The sequence below is a fragment of the Aulonocara stuartgranti genome (genome assembly GCF_965226115.1).
Source record: "Aulonocara stuartgranti genome assembly, chromosome: 9".
In the NCBI taxonomy this organism is placed as follows: Eukaryota; Metazoa; Chordata; class Actinopteri; order Cichliformes; family Cichlidae; genus Aulonocara; species Aulonocara stuartgranti.
This window is the reverse complement of record NC_138960.1, coordinates 34,794,227-34,815,376: the sequence shown is the minus strand read 5'-3', so window position 1 is coordinate 34,815,376 and position 21,150 is coordinate 34,794,227. Positions and strand designations below refer to the sequence as shown.

The 21,150-nt window shown below is 42.1% G+C and overlaps 1 protein-coding gene and 1 long non-coding RNA gene across 2 annotated transcripts; one reads left to right on the top strand and one right to left on the bottom strand.

Annotated features, from left to right (window-relative positions):
* Positions 1-7,078: 7,078 nt before the first annotated feature.
* Positions 7,079-17,343, top strand: LOC309714791 (coagulation factor XIII A chain-like). The gene is made up of 17 exons (XM_082547483.1): positions 7,079-7,205; positions 7,283-7,388; positions 7,587-7,763; positions 9,224-9,472; positions 10,373-10,491; positions 10,583-10,690; positions 11,351-11,525; positions 13,564-13,702; positions 13,835-13,938; positions 14,016-14,104; positions 14,184-14,337; positions 14,446-14,555; positions 14,977-15,142; positions 15,223-15,377; positions 15,714-15,850; positions 15,930-16,035; positions 16,949-17,343. Exons 1-17 carry the CDS (start codon positions 7,158-7,160, stop codon positions 16,991-16,993), a joined length of 2,187 nt encoding a protein of 728 aa, XP_082403609.1. The 5' UTR covers positions 7,079-7,157; the 3' UTR covers positions 16,994-17,343.
* LOC309714792 lies at positions 11,475-12,896 on the bottom strand. Its single transcript, XR_014279026.1, has 3 exons — positions 12,552-12,896; positions 11,695-11,762; positions 11,475-11,523 (listed from the first exon to the last, which is right to left on the bottom strand). It is a non-coding gene; the product is annotated as an uncharacterized lncRNA (long non-coding RNA).
* Positions 17,344-21,150: the final 3,807 nt, after the last annotated feature.

The window sequence follows — 21,150 nt, the reverse complement described above, 5'->3', positions numbered from 1 at the left end:
TGCACTGAGAATTATTTAATTTGTTATGAAAATAATGTGAATTCTTCTATTAACTATTAATTAATTATTAATTAACTTTTATTTTATTTTATATTTATATTATTTTATTATTATTAAACATATATTTAAAGGCCTCAGACAAGAATTTACACTCCAGGTCAAAGTGTGAGCGTCAAAGAGGCCAAAAGGAGCTGAAGTCGTTCACACTGATATCACACATTCATTCATTCTGCCGTCACTTTGATGTTGCAGACGATGAGAATAACACAGCATCATACTCAACATCATAACATTACTGTTGATCACTGATGTTGCGTGGGCCGGTCATATTTACGGAGGGGGCGGGGCATCTTTACAAACGTAATATCTGACCAAAAAAAATACACAACGACCAAAAACATAGAAATGATCACAAAGACACAAAACAATAACAACAGACACAAAATAACAACAAATAGAACAACAGAACATCACCACACGCAGAAACCAGCATCACAAAGACACAAACGATGATTAAACAAACAGCCACAAAATAAAAACTGACGGCCATAAAAGGACCACAAAATCACAGGAAAAGCACCAAAAACAGCCAGAAAACAGCAAACAAATATAAAACTGCACAAAAAAAACACAAATAACCAAAAAGCGCCAAAAAGCATCATCGAGGATCAAAAGACGAACGATCACGAAGCTGCCGCCAAAAGGCCCGAACAGAGGCCGGCGTCCTGAGCGTGGAGCCCTCAGGGGGCGGTCTCAGGAAGCTCAGGTGAACACGTTCGGTCCCTCATCACATGTGACCGACCTGCCGACTGGCTCCGCCCACATCCACATGACACTGAGCAGTTTTGCTTCTCTTCCTGATCTTTTGGCTCTTTTGCATCTTTTTACTGCATTTCTGGCTTTTTTGTGCCTGTTTTCCACCATTCTGGCTGTTTTTTGGTGTTTTTGGCATGTTCTTGTTTTTTTGTAGGATTAAGTTTCTTTGTGTCATTTTGTGCCTCTTTGTGTTCTTGGTGTCTCTTTCTGTCTCTTGTTGGTCATTTCCTGCACTTATTTCAGTCTCTTTATCCTCTTCTTGCTCAGTTTGTGTCTCTTTGTGACAGTTTAAGCTGTGAGTCTCTTGTTTGTTGGTCTTTGTTGTTTCTGCTTGTTTTTCTTTTGGATCTATTTGGTCACTTGTGGCTATTCTTTCCTCTTTAGAGTCGGAGTCATTTTTACGATCATTGTTTTTCTGTTTAAAGCTTTCTCATTGGGGTCTTCAGCTCATGACAGACCTGATCACTGGTCCTCCATAAACACTGATGATCGCTGTCTTATGTCTACGAGGAAGCTGTAAACAGCCTGTTTCAGGCAGAGGATGAACTGACAGGCTGGACCAGATAAAGAAGGATTATTCTGAGCTGCGAATCAAGCAAAGCTGAGTCCAGGAATGAAACTGATGGATACCAGCAGTAGACGTCCCCTGGCTGACTGTGTGTGTGTGTGTGTGTGTGTGTGTGTGTGTGTGTGTGTGTGTGTGTGTGTGTGTGTGTGTGTGTGTGTGTGTGTGAATGAAACACACATGGTGGGGATCATATCTCCTCCTCCTGCTGACGTCAGCTGGATGTGAAACCAACTTCGTTGCTGCATTTTAACACAGATGTTTCCCCGAGGCTCTGCAGCAAACACACACACACACACACACACACACACACACACACACACACACATCAATTTTTTAAATCAATGTGATCTCCTTTGAGGGATGTCAAATTTGTGTGTGTGTGTGTTTGACCTTGTTCCTTGACTTTGACTTTGACCTTCAAATGCTGCCGTCCAATCAGCAGCGGGCACAGAGCTGGACTCTGCTTCCTCACCTCCTGCCCCACTTCTGACTCTGTAAGAGTCATCAGCGCCCCCTGCTGGTGACCACAGGAAACCGCATCATACCTCCCAGAACGAACACGTAGTGTTGATTCTTCTTCTTCTCTCTGAACCAGCAGGGGGAGGGGCCTCACCTCCACAGGTAAGCATGATGAGATGTGTTTCAGGTGTTCTGCTGTCTGCGTGTGCTCAGCAGGTGAATCTGGCCCTGTAAGAAAAGGCTGTGGCATCATCGTCATCACCCCCTCTGCCTCCGTTTGTTTTCTCAGTGAGCTGCGCCATCTGCTGGCAGAAACACATAACTGCAAGTCAGAGTTCCAATAAAACGATGCTTTCAGGTGGGCTCGCATATTTATTCAGCTTCGTGATGTAACCCCGCAGAGGAGGTTTTGTCTCTGGCTGGAACTGAACCAGCAACCTTTGTGCTCTTTAAGTAAGTGAAGCCGCTCCCCAGTTCAAAGTAACCAACTCACATGTTCTTCATGTATTTCTGCTTTTATATTTGATGTTTTTTCCTTTTCTTTCACATTTCTTACTTTATATCACACGTTTCTGTTTTTGTTTGACACGTTTTAACTTTTCATGTTTTTATCCTGCTGCACAGTCTTTCTTTTTTTTAAATCCTCTCATTTCCTTTTCCTGGACTCTTATGTAACAAGTTTATTCCACATGTGTACAAATACTTCAATATTTTAAATATTTTAAATATTGAAGTATTTGTACTTTAATTTATTTTAAATATAAATATTTAAAATAACTTCTTCTATTTGAAATTATTATAAAATATGTATTTATTACTGACGCTGAGGCCTGCGTCGTTCATCACGTCTGCATGTAAAGAGCAGCTTGTTTAGACAGTGAGACACAAAGTGAGAAACCTGACGAGTCATCTCTGACTGCAGCAGATCAGTGATGGTTCCTACTTTTGTTTCATAGTTTTGTTTTTGGCTTTCAGGCCACATATTTGTCACTGCGTCGCTCGTCCAGAGTTACTGTCACCTTTTCATTAATCAGCATTTTTTATTTTACTGTCTCATATTTTTTAGAGCTTATTTCCTGTAATGTTTCAATATTTTTATGTAATAATTTTAATAATAATTTTATCCTTTTTGTCCTTTTTTTCTGCCTGCTGATCTGCCTGATGTCAGCAGCCATAAACTGATTAAAGGTTCACCTGAAGAGTTCAGCTCTAAGTTTTTCACGCTGTTTGTTATTAAGTGGTGCGAGTTCTTCTTCTTTTGTCTGCATCATGTTTGCTTACAGCTGTGAGGTGACCTTTGACCCTTGACGGCCTGCTGCTCGTTAACGGTTTTCTCGGTCATTCTGAGATCCTGTTTCTGATTTTTACTCCTCTAAAGTTAAAATGTTGAAGTCACCCATTAAAATGATGGAATATTAAAAACGACAAATCTGATTGTTAATCTCAAAAACTTGATTGGTTGGTTCTTTGTTAGTTTATTAGTTAGTTTTGTGTTTGTTTGATTGGTTGTCTGGTCCTTTTTATAATATTCAAATCTGTATAATAATCATTTGCCAAATCTTGTAACTTTTACAACCTTTTCTAAATTTTACTTTTGTCTGTTTGTTTTCTCACACACACACACACACACACACACACACACACACACACACACACACACACACACACACACGCACACACACACACACACACACACACATATATATACTAAAGCTAGGTATCTGTGGAAGTTTCTGTGGTGAACATCTGCTGACTGGTGAGTTTCAGCTTGTATCTGTTGACTTTATTGATAATGTAGTCGACATGTCAGAGGAGCTGTGTGACCTCCTGCTCTCACTTCCTCTTTTCCTCCTTCTTCCTCTCTTTCAGACACCAGTCGACCTCAAACAGCTCCTCTAAACAGCATTTATCTTCTTGACAGTTCATCGTCGTCTTCTGTCCTTGTTTTTATCTGCCTTTGTTCTGCTTTCTGCCTGTTTGTCCTTCTGTTTGTCTCTTTTTTCCCTCAGATTTCAGATCTGCTGACAGACAATAAAACCCTGAGCTAGTCGTGATGACTCAGATGGAGGTGAGAGACGGTGACTGTCCTCTGGGAGACAAACGGGCCTCCAATCAAAAATCATGTGTCATCATTTCATCTGGTGACTGATTACACATCACATAAAACGATTATATCTGTAAAGTAATAAATAAAATACTTCAGGTTTATCTGGTGGCCGTAGTTTGTGAGCTACAAGCTACATGACAACAATAAAATGCACTTTTGTTTGCAGTGTATTTGATCCTTTGATGTCCAGTTTTTAATGTTCTTGATTTTTTTGTCTCTTCATCAAAGAATATTTCTTTATTTCTGTTCTTTTCATCCTGTTTCATAGCTTTGTGTCAAACATTTCTGCACCTATTACCTCATAATATTTACAACATTACAAGTTCTGCCGACCCTAAAATATCACAACTGGACTTAGTTTGGAAAGCTTTTTTCTCAGATCAGTGTCACGTTTACGTCTTAAAGTAAATTCGTTCTGGTCCATATAACCAGCACATCATGTCCAGCTTATTGAAGATCATGTTATCGTCCCATTTTCCAGCAAATCTGCAGGAACTTAGTGATGCTGTCACATCAGTGTGGACCAAAACAAAATCTCTGCTCAGCAACTTTGTGAATCTCAGAGACAACAAACTAAACCAGAGAAGGAGCAGAGGGTCCGAGCCGGTGCTAGCAGGGTGTAGCTGGTGGAGCGAGTGAGGACGATGCCACCACGCTGCTCCACCTACATGCTGTGACATCTTCCACAGCATGTCCTGGTTCTGCAGGAGGTTTCTTCCTGTTAAAAGGGAGTTTTTCCTTCCCACTGTGGCCAAAGTGCTCACAGAGGGTCATATGATTGTTGGGTTTTTCTCTGTGTGTTATTGTACGACCTACTGTACAATATGTTGTTGTTATTTGGTGCTGTATAAACAAAAAGCTTGGTCACATTCGACGGCGGCCTGCTGTAAGGTTTCATCCTGTATCATAACATAAAGATTTTCCTGATTTTCATCGGCCTCCACAAAATCTGAGCTTCTGTGTTTATGAACATCTGCAGACATCCGGACTGAATCTGCCTGACAGGTTTTAAAAATGATGTTTTTGGGAGCTTATTTTATTTTAAACAGGAGGTTTAAACTCAGAGTTAATCATATCTGAGCTTTTCTGCTTATTCTAGTGTCAGGCACCAAACAGGAAGTGGCTGATTAGACCAATCAGGAGCAGCGTGTCATGTCAGGGCGACCTGATCAGAGTCAGAGGAAACAGATTTATGGAAGCTGCATGACTTTCTGTTTTTAACATTAGAGCATAAACGTCTGCAGCACGGTGGGAACGGCTGCAACATGAGTGCAGAGCAGGGTTTGTTGGTTAAGGTGCTGAAACCAGCTGATGGCTGGTCAGCAGTGTTCAGCAGCATCACACTGACTGTTGCACATTACACACAACAAATTTTAAAACAGGCGGATTTTTTAAAACAAACATTTAAAACAGCAAGAAATAAAGACACAAACTCAAAGTTCACGTCTGAGCCACACAGCGACCAACAAAAGTCACCAATGTGAACATAAACCTCTGTCCTCATGGTGCAGTGTATTACATTATGTTGAGGGTCACTCCCTGCAGACAGTAACTCGCTACATTACGTTTGTCACATAATTAACAGTTAACAGTATAAACCTGAGGCACACGCGATCTTTGTGTTAGTGTTTGTACAACTACACAGAGAAAAGATGAAAACCTGCCCGAAGAGACTTTAAAGCGAGTCTACTTCAGAAATGGAGGCTGCTCGTCACTGCGTTTGAAGCTCAGTCTGGGCTAGCTTTGCCTTAGCATGCTAGCCCAGACTGTAGCCCAGGGGCCGACGTGAAAGTGCAGATGACCGAAGAACCTCCAGAACCCAAGTACTGACATCATTGTACCTGTACTATGGTCACTGCAGCAGATCTTACTTTCACATAAATACAGCCTCAGATTATTGCACCGTGTGTTTATCATTTAACAAACACTGCAGCCTGTGAAAACCATCCTTACTGCTTCAACAGGAATGAAGTATCACCCAAGTGCTGGTGTTCGAATGCACTTGATCATCATCAGTGTGAGCATCTCAGTAAAAGCAGATGTTTTCACAGTGTGTATGTGTGGAGCTTTCAGGTCTGTCATCCTAACCTGAGAAAGATCTTTTATTTGGAAAACATTAAAGACGGCGTCAGTCCTCCCAGGAGCGAACATCAGACTGTGGAACGCTCAGAGAAGCCCCAAACAACCCAAACGGTCCCAGTCAGCATGTTAAAGGTTAAAGTTCATGACAGCACAATTAGAAGCTTCTTCTCTCTGACAAGAACATGGCAGCATGGCTTAGGTTTGCAAAGCTGCATCTGAACGAAATAAGAACAAAGTCCTTCAAACGAGACCAAACGCGGCACAAACACCTCAAACAGCTTCAGCACGCTGGAGGGAGGATGATCTGAGCGCACACCAGCTCGTCTGTGTCCCACAGCTGAAGCTCGGACCAGTCAGCAGCACGAAGGTCCGAGCGCAGCAGCACGAACGCTGCAAACCTCAACAAGGTGAAGCAACGCCGTGAAGACTCGACCAGAAAACAAAGAAAAAATTGAACTAGAATTTTATTGATTTCATATACTTTAACCATAGGATTCAATCACGTTAGCAGTTTTGTTTCTGTTGGGTTTAAGATGGTTAATTCAGTTTGTGCTGCAACTAAAATCTGAGAATTTCTAATGGAAGTTTTGAATGGAGCCAGAGGTCAGCGTGACCTCCGCCCACTGTGGGTGCTACGACATGATCGGGTGGGTCAAGGCCACCTACTGGGTCATGAGCTGTTCAGTGCGAGTCCTCAGAAGTGACGGGAAACCCAGTGTGTGTGAGTGAAAAGAGGAAGTGTGTGTGGCTATAAAGTGATGCTGAAGTCGACTCGATCAGCACCTGATCAGAGACGCAGCAGGACGAGCTCCTCTTCATCAGAGCGGTGAGTGAAGCTCGAGCAGAGGTTGTACCTGCTCCCGCTGCACTGACTTATTTACTTACAGTGTAAATAATAATTATTCATATTTTACATTGGAAATCATTCTTACATTATATTGTTATTATTAGTTTTTCTATTTACATTGTAAATAATTGTCGTCTTTCATTTTAAGTAACAGAAAGATACATAAGAATATATTAAACAATACGATGCTATAAACTCCGTGTTTATTTCTTTCCTGGACTTTTGCTCTCTTTTTCTTTGACCAATCACCCCAGTGTAACCTTTGACCTTTGACAACCATGACTGGTCCAACCGCTGAAACCCAGAAGGGGCGCTACGCCAAGCCGGTAGCCTCACAACAAAATTAACAGTTCATTTTGAATTTAACCGAAAACGAGTGATTGCCTGACTTTTTTTCCTCCAGCTGCCGACCTCCAACCTGTCATATTCAGATGTTGTTCCAGAATTTGAACCTTTTGAAGGCGTTGCTGAATCTGAGGTCACGCCCAGAGCGTTTGCACCTGGTGGAGGTGAGACCCGCTTGCGTCACCTGTCTTACAGCGCACCTGCTCATTTCCAGCCCTGTTGTTTTATGTTAGCACCTCCTTTATCGTGTGGCGGGCCTTGCATTGTCTTGTTGTTGAGTACTCTGCAACACTCTGAAGCGAGGAGCTGTCATGGCTGCCAGTCGATGACCAGCGTCCTCTGCTTTGTCCCCGCCCCCTCAGTGTTGCTGGAGGCACTGAAAATCAACATGTGTCAGGACGTCAACAAGCCGAAGCACTACACCACCGACTACTACATGCAGAACCTGGTGGTGCGCCGTGGTCAGGAGTTCGTCATGCAGGTGACCTTCAACCGCCCGCTGGCTCCGGAGGACGACTTCCACATCGAGTTTACGATTGGTGAGTTTGAACTCTGGGCTTCGATACTCTTCATGTGCCGTAGAGCTTTTAAGGCCTCAAACTTCGTCTGTCCAGTGCTCTCAGATGTTTTTAAGGACACGCTGCACACCACGCTGAGATATGCAATGTTTTCACTGGAAGTCACCTCGTTGGTGCAAAAATACTATTTAACATCAAACTCTGTTATCGTTGGTATTTTTCATAGAGTAAAATAACGAAATTGAAACAAATGTTTGCAAGAGGCTACTGATGCAGTTTAAAATTCCCTTAATTTTTAAACATTTGGTGTCTTTTTACGCTTGCATGATTCGTATGCTTGTTGTGAGACCCCCCTGCCATATTTCAGAGAATCCTCAAAGACCAGTGTGGCTTTGGTTTTGGTATTGTTGGGATTATAGTTTGCCTTAAACTGTATGATGGCAGCTTATCCGTCCTTTTCCAGTTTGGTGAACAGTGAACTGTTTAAGGTTTCCTCCCCACCTGCTCTACCTACCTGAGCATTAACAGCGATCAGGAACTTGTAACCCGGACACCTGCAGATCAGTCCAATCGAGGGATTTTGTTCACACACAGTTTTTAGTATCTCAGGTCATTTTTTCTCATTTTGTTCCTCTGCCTGGTCTGAGTGTTGCTAATTAACATTTTCCTCTAAACTGACACATGTGTGTGTGTGTCGGGGGGGGGGGGGGTGCTCCCTCATTAAGCAATTAGCTGATGAAGAGACGCTCGTTAACAGTCGCCCACTGAGCAATCAGACGGCCGTCAGTTCATTAAGCAGCTTCACATTCGTTTGGCTGCTTAATTAGTACACAGCTCTCCCCACGGCCCGGCCATTAGGAAACACTCCATGTTAAACACACAACTGCAGAGCTGACAGATGTTCACACACATCTGGCCTCAAATACACGAACTGAAGTCTTTAAAATATAAAAATGTAACCTGTTTGACCAGGATTTTATGTATTTTTATGTGTTTATTTTTATTGATGTAAGGTAGAAATAACCAACTCCTAAAAATGTGTTTTTAATAATGGATTGCATTTATATAGCGCTTTTCGGGACGCCTCAAAGCGCTTTACAATGCCACTATTCATTCACTCTCACATTCACACACTGGTGGAGGCAGCTACGGTTGTAGCCACAGCTGCCCTGGGGCAGACTGACAGAAGCCAGGCTGCCATATCGCGCCATCGGCCCCTCTGGCCAACACCAGTAGGCGGTAGGTGAAGTGTCTTGCCCAAGGACACAACGACCGAGACTGTCTGAGCCGGGACTCGAACCGGCAACCTTCCGATTACAAGACGAACTCCCAACTCTTGAGCCACGATCGCCCCAACGTTGTAACGTAAAAACATCCCATTGCATTTTTCTTATTACAATGAGAAATGATGCCACGCCTCTCTTTGGAAATGATTTTTTCACCTGGATAAATAAAGAATTAAAAAATAACTCTTCCATCAGGCTCCGATCCTTCGCCCAATAAGGGCTCCCTGGTGATGGTGACCTTCGGTAACCGTGGCAGCAGTTCGTGGTCAGGCCGGATTCTGCAATCTCAGGGTACATCTGTGATGTTCGGCATCACACCAGATGCCGCCGCCATTGTGGGGAAGTTTCAGGTGTACGTGGCCATCTCCACTGGCATGGGCATGCAGCGCTCAAAGAGGGACCCCACCACTGACCTGTACCTGCTCTTCAACGCCTGGTGTCCAGGTACCATTTCCTCTGCGCTTACTGCCCCCTGCTGGTAGAGTAAAAGTAAAATCATGATCAGAATCAGTGCAGCTTCATCTGCACCTCAGTCTGCCAAAGATAAATGACATACATTTTTCATTGCATAATTTTTCATACATCTCATAGTTACACAAAAGTGACCCTTTATAATAATATCAAAGGTGTGAAATATCTGTCATAGCTCTTCCAGAGTTTGTCAGACGTCCATCATACCTCTGACAAATGTGTCAACGTTTTCAACCAATTGATTCACCTCATCAGGCAAAAACATATCTCAGATCCCACTGTTCGCACTGATGACCTTGTTTACATTTATAATTTATCGTCAAGCCTGTCACGATGATCACTGATCCATTACTTGAGAAAGCAAACTCTCCCTCTGCTTTAAAATGCCCTTTAGTTAAACCACAAATATACTGATTACAGACAAATATCCAACCTCCCGTAATATTTGTACAAATGTAGTGGTTTCTTAAAGAAAGATGGAAACAGTGGTAAGTACAGTCTGGTTATAGAACATTTTAGAGACTGAATGAGGCCTTCAATACGACAGATCATAAAATCCACATTCACCAGCAGGAACAGTGGGTTGTTGATCATCTGTGGAGATTGGGGATCAGTGAGGTTTCTGTGGAGTTCCACAAAGCAGGCGTCTTGATCTGGTACATTTCTTCTTATCCATGCCGCTGCTCAGAAACCTTATAAGACAGCTCAGCATTTGTTACCATAGTTATGCAGATGACACACCGTTGTATTTTTCTGTGGATCTAGATGATAATGAACTCTAGGTCTCTGTGTTTGACTGACATTTACAAATGGATATCACGATGCCTTTGTAGCCAAATGAAAGTTCTTACAGCAAAGCGTTTCTGTTTGCAGACGATCACGTGTTTCTTCCTAATGAAGCAGAAAGACAGGAGTACGTCCTGAATGATGAAGGGGTGATCTACCAGGGTTCATCTAGCTCTGTGGTAGACCGTCCATGGACATTTGGGCAGGTAAGTACAAATACTTGATCACATAAAAACAATAAAGTAATTTATTGATTAATTTATCAGCTTATAATTAATTAAAATGCACTCTTTGCAGTTTGAGCGCGGCATTTTGGACGCCTGTATCTTCGTCCTGGATGCGTCTCAGATGCCAATCTACGACCGGGGCAACGTTGTCAAGCTGGTCAGGGTGGGATCTGCCATGGTGAGAATACAGAGCCTGAGTACTGATTAACTGTGTCACCACAGTCATAGCAATGGGAAAACGACCTCAAGTTAGCTATTTGCACTTTTTCAAAGATCAAAATGCAGTTTCACCCTATCTTCTAGATTTAAGGTGCACTTACAGGACAAATAAGTCAATGTTTGACCAAACACTAAAAGAAATAGGGTGAAATATTCAATCTAATGTCTTGATTTTAAGACTTTGTCGTTGCCTTGATGCAAGCAGGTTCTGGGTTTCAGCGGGGTTTTGTTTTCCCCTTGCCTGGTGGGTTTTCTCTGGGTCCCCTGCTCCAGTCTCATACCAGTACATTAAGCTCTTAAACTGCACAAGGTCAAGAAGAACAAATGGGTTTAGGCAGGTCAGGTGGGATTTTCACCACATGCTAAACAAGCATATTGTTACCTTTCAAATCAGGTCGGTTCCTTTTGTTTTGGCCCAACATAAACAGAACTGAACCTAAAGAAGTCACTGGTGAACGTGATAGATTGTACAAGACCGGCTGCTGTAGGGTACAACCGCTCAATGAAAGGTGCAGCAGCAGGACCTTGTGGGGTACCACACCAGAGATGAGAGGTTGAATTCCTTAAAAAAGAGAAGTCAGTTATTTTTTGCTGACCTTTGACCTGCCCGCTCCTGCAGATGAACTCTCAGGATGATAACGGTGTGATGGTTGGGAACTGGAGCAATGACTATTCCATGGGCAAACCCCCGACGTCTTGGACTGGCAGCACCAAAATCCTGCTGCAGTACGCCAACACCGGAGTCCCGGTCTGTTTCGCTCAGTGCTGGGTGTACGCTGGAGTCTTCAACACCTGTAAGCATGTGCTCTGTTTACTTCATCCCGCCTCACCTCCTCAGAATCAGCTGACTTTTAACTGCAGTAACTTCAGCATAAAATGTTACCTTCATTCTGTGAGTACTTTCAGACTTACAGGCCCTCAAACTACATAGGGTTAGGAACATATTGGGTACTTTTTACTTACTTTTCCAGTAATTTTATAAGCTTCATAACTTCATAGGTTCAGGAGCTTTCAAACGTTACATTTCAGGGCTGAAAAACACATTTAAATACTATTAAAAAATGCAAGCAAATCAATTTTACAATTGCTCCAAGAAAACGATTTTTAAAAGAAAGACAATAAACATTAGAGGAACACTCAGTAATTTTTTAATGTAATTTAATAAGAAAATGATTCTTAGAGGAAGCTAAATATGCATTCTTATGAACCGATAAGCAATATTTTAAAAATATATAGGAACAAGTTACTCCATCATATTTAAATAGAGGAGCCGAGGAGAACATCTCCCTTCTGACTTTACATATATATAGTGTGCCAAAGGCAGAGGAGAGGTGAAGTTGTTCACATCATTTGAGAGTCCCGTTTATCAAAGAAGCAAAATTGCAAATGACGAGAACAACGCCACCGACATCGCAATGAAATTTCATTCATTTCTTCGACTGAAGTCAGGGCTCTAAAAACAAAAACATGCATAAACATGCTCATTTATTCCTGATATTATCACAATTATCACAAAATTGAACATGTGACCCTCCCGTCTCCAGATAGCTGACAAGTGCCGGCTAAACAACTACAGCTAGCTATAAGCTAAAATTATGCTAGCTAGCGTTAGGCTCAAGCATCCTAACAATCACACTTTCCTTCGATAAACAGTTTGATAACATTAACAGTTTTTATGAGAGTTTATTCACTAAGTATTGGAGTCCAACAAATTTGCATCCACTTCAAACGAAGTTTAATTAAAGTTTGACTAACAGGAGCTAACAGAGGCTAACAGAGGCTAACAGTGCCAAAAATGGTGGCGCTTACCAACAACTCACCTCACTATTGTTGTCATCTGTCAGTGAGATTCAGTGACTGAGGTTAATACTGGACCTACAGCCTTCCACAGATTGGGAAAAACTCCAGGGCGGATCCAGTTCAAACAATAGTAGAAACACTCTGGGGAACAGTCTAATTGTGATGTTTTTGGTTGCTCCTGGCTGACTAAAACATGTTTGTCCTATAGCAGCAACTGTTGCTTGGATTACACACTTCTTTTGTGAGGAGTAAGAAAACCAAACTCAGCGTACCGATATGCAGCAGTGAAAATTTTTACACGCTCTACCTTTTAAATGTTTTCATCATATGAGATGGGCAGCTGTTTGCCCATCTCAGAAAAGTTATTTGGAAGGTTTTCTTTAAACCTAAATATTGACAGAAGGCTCCTCCTCTTGCTATGATTCCTCCCCGAAATTTCACCTGGATCTCTCCTGTACTTGAAGTTGTGAGGAATCAGAAATGTTGGACAAAAGTAAGAATTTCAACCAACCCCTGTGTGTAACTCAGAAAATATTCATAGAATGAAGGTTAAACTGTATGGCTTTATTAAAAAATTACAAAAGTATTGGTACGAAAAAGAAAAAAAAACATCTGTTGATATGAGGGGTCGGTCTGCAACTTTTTCACATTCACATTTAATATCCCTGCTGTTTAGCCATCCATCAAAAAGATCTAAAACAATGACAACAGCAACAAAAACTCTCAGAGAGACCCAACATGACTACAGTGACCACATAACACCTTCATAAAAAGACTCAAACTAAGTGAACTGTCATGCATGTGTAATTACACATGCTGATGATGATTTATTTTCATAAGTGTTTGGCTCATTACATTTTAGAGTTTACTTGTACTGATCTACTGTACAAAGATATTGATTATGCAACCATTTTATTAGTCTGCACCACAGATCAAATTAGGCTGTGGCTCATTCAAGGCACTGATTGAAATTCTGCAGGAACAAAAACCTGAATAAACAATGTAGCTTTTATATATTTCACATCCTTGCAGTCCTCAGATGCCTTGGCATCCCAGCAAGGGTCATCACCAACTACAATTCAGCTCATGACAACACGGGCAACCTGAAGACTGACCTCCTCTTCAATGCTGATGGCACCCCAGACAGACGCAACACCAGGGACTCCATCTGGTACTGTATCATAATTACAATGTTCCTGTGAGCTTGGTTTGGGAAAGACTTCAGTGCTGGACACCTTTTCCCATGTGTTTGAACTCGAGGCCAGCGTTGGGAGTGCACTAGCTACACTGCCTCTCTCTGCAGGAACTACCACTGCTGGAACGAGGTGATGATTAAGCGTCCTGATTTGCCGCCCGGGCTGGAAGGATGGCAGGTGGTTGACTCCACGCCTCAGGAGACCAGTGACGGTGAGACAAACAGATGAGCGCACAGATTAAGAAACAACAGTTAAACAGAGAGCTAACAGGTCTGTGCTTGTTCGTAGGCTTTTTCCGCTGTGGTCCAGCACCGGTCATTGCCATTAAGGAGGGTCACGTGTGTTACCCGTTTGACTGCGGCTTTGTGTTCGCTGAGGTTAGCGAAGCATAAAAACCAATGGGACAATATCTGATCAGCACAGAGTTTCACAATATCTTGAAATCGTTTCCTCCAGGTGAACAGTGACGTGGTCTTCCTGAAGAGAGATAAGTACGGGAATCTGACTCCCTTCAGAGTGGACAAGACGTACGTTGGAGAGAAAATTTTAACCAAAGCTGTGGGCTCACAACAACAGAACAACATCACAAACACCTACAAGTACCCTGAAGGTAACAATCACAGGGCATCAAACCCAACAAGCAAACACAATTATAAATAAACTTTTCAGTTTATTAATAAACTGAATCAGCTTTGATGTTTGTGCTTTTTTATTACAGGAAGTGCAGAAGATGAGGCGACCATGGCCCGGGCGGAGGGGTTCGGCTGTGAGAGGGATCACAGTGATGTGCCTGAGGATGACCTGTCTGTCACCCTCATCGTGGAGCCGGTAACACACCTGTCTGCTACCTTCACATTCAAATTGTGCACTTGTAGAGCACAGTTCACTTTATTAGGAACACCCCGCTAATATTGGGTGGGACCCTGTTTGCCCTCAGAGCCTCTAATTATTCATGCAAGGTGCTGGAAAGGTGGCCCATCACACAGTTGCAGCACGTCTGATACATCCCAAAATTGCTCCGTTACACATCTGTTTACTGTGGAGACCATTTAAGTACGATGACAGTGCATGCCACGTGAACGAGGAGCCTTTCTACCAAGGAAGGATCTCCACATTCTGCTTTACTTTGTCTTGTTTAGTCTTAAATAAATCCTTTCAGCCTGAGCCAAAATCGAGGCATTTAAAAGCATAGAAGTCCTGAGGAGACCCAGAACGCATGTGGCTCACTTGGCTCTCTCTTCATCTGCAGTGTGTTATAGGTCAGGATGTGCAGCTGGTAGCGACCTTCAAGAACCAGGGTAAAGTCCTCAGAAACGTGACGGCTCACCTGGACTGTGACATCATCTTCTACACTGGAGTTGTGGCCAGTCACTTCAAAGACATCACCTTCGATGTGACTGTGCTGCCCTACCAGAGTGAGCTCCACCAGAATCTTGTTGTTTTAAAGTCTGAAGATTTGGTGATGAAGGTTTTAGCATTTCTCTCTGTTTTACAGGTTATAGTGTGCCGTTTAAGATCCCAGCTTATGAGTACCAGACCCAGCTGAGCTCTCAGACCTGCCTGCGCTTCATTGTGAGCGGACAGTCTGATAACCTGCATGTGCTTGACTTAAAGGTGCTGGAGCTGCAGACCCCGGACCTCAAAGTGACGGTAAGGCTCACAAAGGCCTAATACATGGCGAGGTTTCTTTCATCAGTCAATTATTTAGAACTGTTAAATATCTCCAACAAAGCGACCAGAAAGTTGGCTTTAAAAGGGGGAGGAGCTAAAAGGATGTACTGAAGGGCTGCAGCGAGGCCCGTGATAAGACAAAGAAGCATTATTTTGAACTGTGATGCATGTAAAGCTGCTCTAGTAGAGTCCAGGAATGAGAATGTGGATCTGGAAATTAGCAGAAGGGGTCCGCTTATATTTGTATGTTTTTCTGTGACAGACTGTGCTGGACACACTTTGTACAGTGACTGTAACTTTGGACTCTTCCTCTAGTTGAATGGGGAGCCTCTGCTGAACCAGGAGATGGGTGTCAAAGTTGAGTTCACCAACAACTTCGGCTTTCCTCTGCGTGGCGTCAATCTATCCCTCGAGGGAGCTGGGCTCATAGGTCCAAAGTCTAAATACTACAGGTAAACACGCCTCGGATGCTGTGTGCACTGACGGCGGGATGTTCTGTGTGTTGAACACTTTACTCTGTGTGATTTTCAGAGAGATTCCTCCTCAGGCTACCATCACCTGGCAGGAGACATTCATCCCTTGGCTGCCTGGACTGCGTCGGATCACGGCGTTGATGGACTGCCAGGAAGTCCGTCAGGTAACCAGCACAACCTGACCTGTAGATTCTCGCCATTAAAACCAGAACGGCTCCAGTTTCCTCCACCCGCCCTCTTACTTCCTTGAAATTGTTAAGTGTGGTTACAGGTTGGTGTCCTCAGAATATCCTCTCAGAGCCTCCAGAGGGCGCCGAGACGCAGTGTTTTATTTTGGTTCAACACATAAAAGACTGATTTGGACCATCAAACACAAGCACTCTGCTACTGCGTGCTGATTGGTCGGATAAGCACTTGAGACGACAGATGTTAGTTAAACCATGCCACTGGGATTTTATTTACCATAATTCTTTCATTTTTTATTTAGCAATTAATCTTATTAGGCATCTGAACGCAGTTTATTTGTTTTTTATTTAAAATATTATCAACAAACTATAATTATAAGCAGGATTCAAACAGCTACAGTAAAACTACAGACTACAAACTTATAAACAGCCGCTCAAAGTAAAACAATGCAAAAAACTCAATCTTAGATGTTAGAATCATAGTGAACTCATATTATTTAGCATTTTGTTAGGTTTTGATTATATTTAAGATAAGATAAGATAGAACTTTATTAATCCCTCGGGTGGGTTCCTCTGGGACATTCGGTTTCCAAAAAAGCACAGCACCGACCGAAGTTACAGTTACAGAATGTTATATATATATATACACACACACACACACACACACACACACACACACATATAAATACAGAGACAATATAAATAAAATATACGAAGGGGATAAATAGAATAAATAGGAATAAAAATAAAAATACAAGTGAATTGCACATTTCAAGTATTGAGTCTTTCATTATTTTTTGGATATCCTGCCTCGTGGTGTTTGATATCATGGAAGTGTGAAAGTTTGTAACGACTGTTTTCATGACGAGCTGATCTGTTTGTCTTTACTCAGGTGTCTGGATTTGTTGAGGTCAACATCCCTTACCCTGCAAAGTAATCACCATTTCCACCAATCAGCACCACTTCTGGATGAGTGGGCGGAGCCAAGAAAGAGCACAAGTTACCGCTTTAATGATCGCGTTTACAAATCAGTTTTGAAGTACAAATGTAACTTTTTTTAATTCCACAGATTTCACAGAGGTTTATGCAACTTTTTAAGATCAGAGTTTTTCCACTTCTCTGATATTGAAACAGCTTTATTTCTTACCATCTATAACTCCGCCTCCTCTGGATGGCTAGAATAAACTACACTTTATGAAAATAACATAACAAATAAGAATCGGAGTTTTCAGTCGCACTTCATTTGGCATATTTGAGAACAGATTTTACAAATCAATGAAACGTAAAATATCTAAAAATATTTTAGATTCAGAAAATATCCATTAAAAGAGATTTATTACATAAAACCTACAAAATGGAGTTCAATATGAGCTTCATGGTTAAACGAGATGTTTGGACCTCATTTCATTACCTTCATAATGTGTTTGAAGTTTGTGTCATTTTCTGTCAGTGGACATTTAAACTTCATCAGAAAAATCCCCGAGTTTGTAAAATTAGTCGCCGATTGTTCACAAATGATTTTCTGTCTTGTTATGAACTTTTTGAACAAACAAAACAAGTTTGAAGCTTCAATAATATTTAAAGGAAGAATAAGGTTTTGAGCTTTATCATTAATGACACAAATGAAAAACCAAACTCACTGCAGTGCCCAGTCACCACTAAAATGATCGTTTTCAGGTGATGAATTTCTCCCAAACTTTGACAAACTGAGCTGGACCTGCACTCTGACACAGGGAAACTCTGTAACCTCGTCTGTTTTTTTACCCTCCTGATTGAAAACCAGTGATTTGACTCTTTGCTTTGTGCTTTGAATGCCTTTTAACAATGCGGATGCTGAATACTAACAATAAAAGCACATTCAAACCCATTCAAGTTGTCCATTAAGATCTTTGTTCACTGGAAATAAACTGAAATGAGACCACAGGAAAGGAACCGCTCGTTTAACTTTAGCAGCTTTTTCTGGTTTCATGACTTCGCTCACGTGTGTGTCCTCTCACACAGCAAACACTTAATCATTGTCCTATCTGTGCTGTGAAAATATAATCCAGTTTCAATACAGACTCTGCTGTTTATTCTTAGCAAAAGCAGCAAGTTTTAGGTAGAAGATGTTAGATAAAGATCTGCGTGGCCTCTGAGAAACCATCATCAGGTCATGTCTCCAGATAAACATTAAACACTTAACACAGACAGGAAATCTGCCCTTTGGACAAACACTGGCCTCATTATAGCTGCTGCTCTTGTTTGTTATGTAACTACAGGTGTGTAGTACAGCAGACACACCACTAGAAGGAGCTGTTGGCCCTTCGTTTGGCCCCCTGGTCCACAAACCAGCACATGCCGTTCACCTGTATCATTCAGTGGCCTCTTTCTGTAAGAAAAAAAGGAAACAATATTTCTTCATCCTTGCATCCGTGTTGTTGTTGTTATAAGGACGTTTTCTAGCAGCTGCTTTGAGCTTTGTTATACTGACAAAATGAGAAGTGGTTCGATGGCGTGTTATTGATCTGCGTGGGTTTATAAAGAACTTCTGCTGAACTTCCAGAAACCCGCTGCAAATGAAGACGTCCACTGCTGCTGTGTCAGCTCACATCAGCCTCATCAGTGATAAGACATACAGACTGTCCCTGTGATGTTCTGCTGTATTTTCTGTATGTCATGTGTGTAACAGCTCAGAGAGCAGTGTATACGCTGCATATCAGCATGATGATAACAAAGCTCACGTGAAGTGTCAGCAAAATACTGACAGTGCAAATCATCCCTGTGTCCTGTGCAGAAGTGCTTAAACCTGCATTTGCCACCAGATGGCAAAAGCTGTGGTTATAGAAGCACTTCTGACCTGGAAGAAGCCTACATCTTCACCTCTGTGAACGGTTTCCTGCTCAGTGTGTGCACTCACTAACTCATTTTGGGTCACACTAAATAAAAACTTAAATCTAGTTTATACATTTTGGGTATGCCACGTGTCAAAAAGAGGATTACCTGTGGTATAAACCACCAGGTATCGTCGCAGCAGTTATGTCCTTCTTTCCTAACCTCTGTGGGTCTTACAGCTAGCTGGGGATGATATAGGCACCTTCGCTGGTGTGATTAGGCAAAGGATCAATACGGGGTCCACGACCCTCGTAGGGACACTCCCAGTAGAGCTTAAAAGTGTGGGACTCTCCACCAATCGCTCTTAAAACTAAAGAGAAGCTTCTTGGATGAGAGGCGAAACGTCTTCAAGAAAAGTAAAGAAATCCAGACACGTTTCTTTCCAAACTTCTGAGACAGCCATCAGTTGCTAAAGAAAAGAACTGTGTCCCAAATGGTTGGCAGTGGTCCCTGAAGCATGCAGAAAAGCTTTGGTTGGTACCAGATTAACAAAGCTGCCTGTAGTTTTTCATGTTTGTCTGCAAATACTCGCTAACTTTTAGCTGAGCAGTATTAGAAGTGGAAAACGTGTGAAACAAAGGGAAAATAAAGGAGGTTTGCCTTCAAATTAAAATCGGAATCATTTTGGATGCAGCCCTCAGGCATAACTTTCACTTCCCTTACTGTCAGAGGGTGACGGGACAGTGTTTGTAGAAAGGTCTGGCAATTCCATTCAAGCAGGGACTGCAGCAGTAGGCTAGCTACTAAAGTAAAAACAAGGAAGTTTTTGTCAGCCACTCGAGGAATACTCTTCTTTTCCCAGTGCAACCAGCAGTAGTCTGATTGTTTCACACCAGTCTTCAGGCCTGTGTGGAGGTTATCAGGTGATCCTACTTTGACACCATGATTTTCACGTATCCAAAATTGTGAATGCGTTAACATCTGGCGATTAGTGGCAGTGTGTCTGAAAACACTTCAATACAATTAGTTTTGTATCATTACCTTATTTACTAATGGATAAATCAATATATTTGGACATTAAATTAAAGTTAGCGTCCTTAAAATCACCACGGCTGGTGAGGAAATTATGCTAGCCAACTAGCATTTTGAATAGCAATTAAAGTAGCAACCAAAATACAGTTAACCAGGTAGCTGTAAATTAGCTATGCTGCATGAATCTGTTACTCGTTTAATTTCGTTCTGCTTGGTGCACTTCATAAAACGAACCTTTACCTTTGGCTAATTTTAGCTAAAGGCAACTTTAGTTGGTGAAACATTACTTGGCATCTAACATAACAGCTAGCTGGCTAAACAGATGGGCTTTGTGAAACAAATGTAACCTTCTTCTGACAAACATTACCTAATGTTAGCCTAGTTACAAATTGCTTGACACCAAACGTAGCAGCTAGACAGTAAATTTTAGCTTGCTTGCTAAGTTAATGTTCTAATGTCATATAAACATGACTGTGTGTATATAGAGTTTCACTCTGCGGCCACATAACAGAAATCACTAATCAAGATGAAGACGGTGGCACGGTGGTTAGCACTGTTGCCGCACAGCAAGAAGGTCCTGAGTTCAATTCCACCATCAGGGCGGGGTCTTTCTGTGTGGAGTGTGCATGTTCTCCCCGTGTTTGCGTGGGTTCTCTCCGGGTACTCCGGCTTCCTCCCACCGTCCAAAGACATGCAGCTTGTGGGGATAGGTTAATTGGATAATCCAAATTGCCACTAGGTGTGAATGAATGTGAGTGCGAATGGTTGTCTGTCCCTGTGTGTTAGCCCTGCGACAGACTGGCGACCTGTCCAGGGTGTACCCAGCCCCTCGCCCTATGACAGCTGGGATAGGCTCCAGCGCCCCCCGCGACCCTGAAAAGGATAAGTGGATGGATGGATGGAAGATGAAGACATGTTCATGGCTATAAGAAGTTTGCAGAAAATCTTTATCAGTTTTAAATCAGCTATAAATGAATTGTGTAACCATGATGTGTGTGTGTGTGTGTGTGTGTGTGAGAGAAGACTTTTCATCACTAGTTAAGTTCAAGACATCATTTAAGTTTAGAGAGCTACAAATGAATGCGTGTGTCCTCTGATTATTGATCTGAGATGGTTTTTTAATCTAACATGACGACATGCGATATGCTGTATCTCATGTAGTGATATAAACACAAGTGAGTTCTGGTGTTTGTGGAGGACCTGAAAATCTTTACACATCACACATTACTCCTGAAAACGTTTGTTTGTTTG

Excerpts from the sequence above, each read along its gene's own strand:
- LOC309714791 (XM_082547483.1), top strand. The coding sequence starts at position 7,158 with ATGACTGGTCCAACCGCTGAAACCCAGAAGGGGCGCTACGCCAAGCCG. Across the intron at positions 13,703-13,834 it reads AACACCAGGGACTCCATCTG|GAACTACCACTGCTGGAACG; the intron begins GTACTGTATCAT and ends CTCTCTCTGCAG. Across the intron at positions 14,556-14,976 it reads TCACCCTCATCGTGGAGCCG|TGTGTTATAGGTCAGGATGT; the intron begins GTAACACACCTG and ends CTTCATCTGCAG.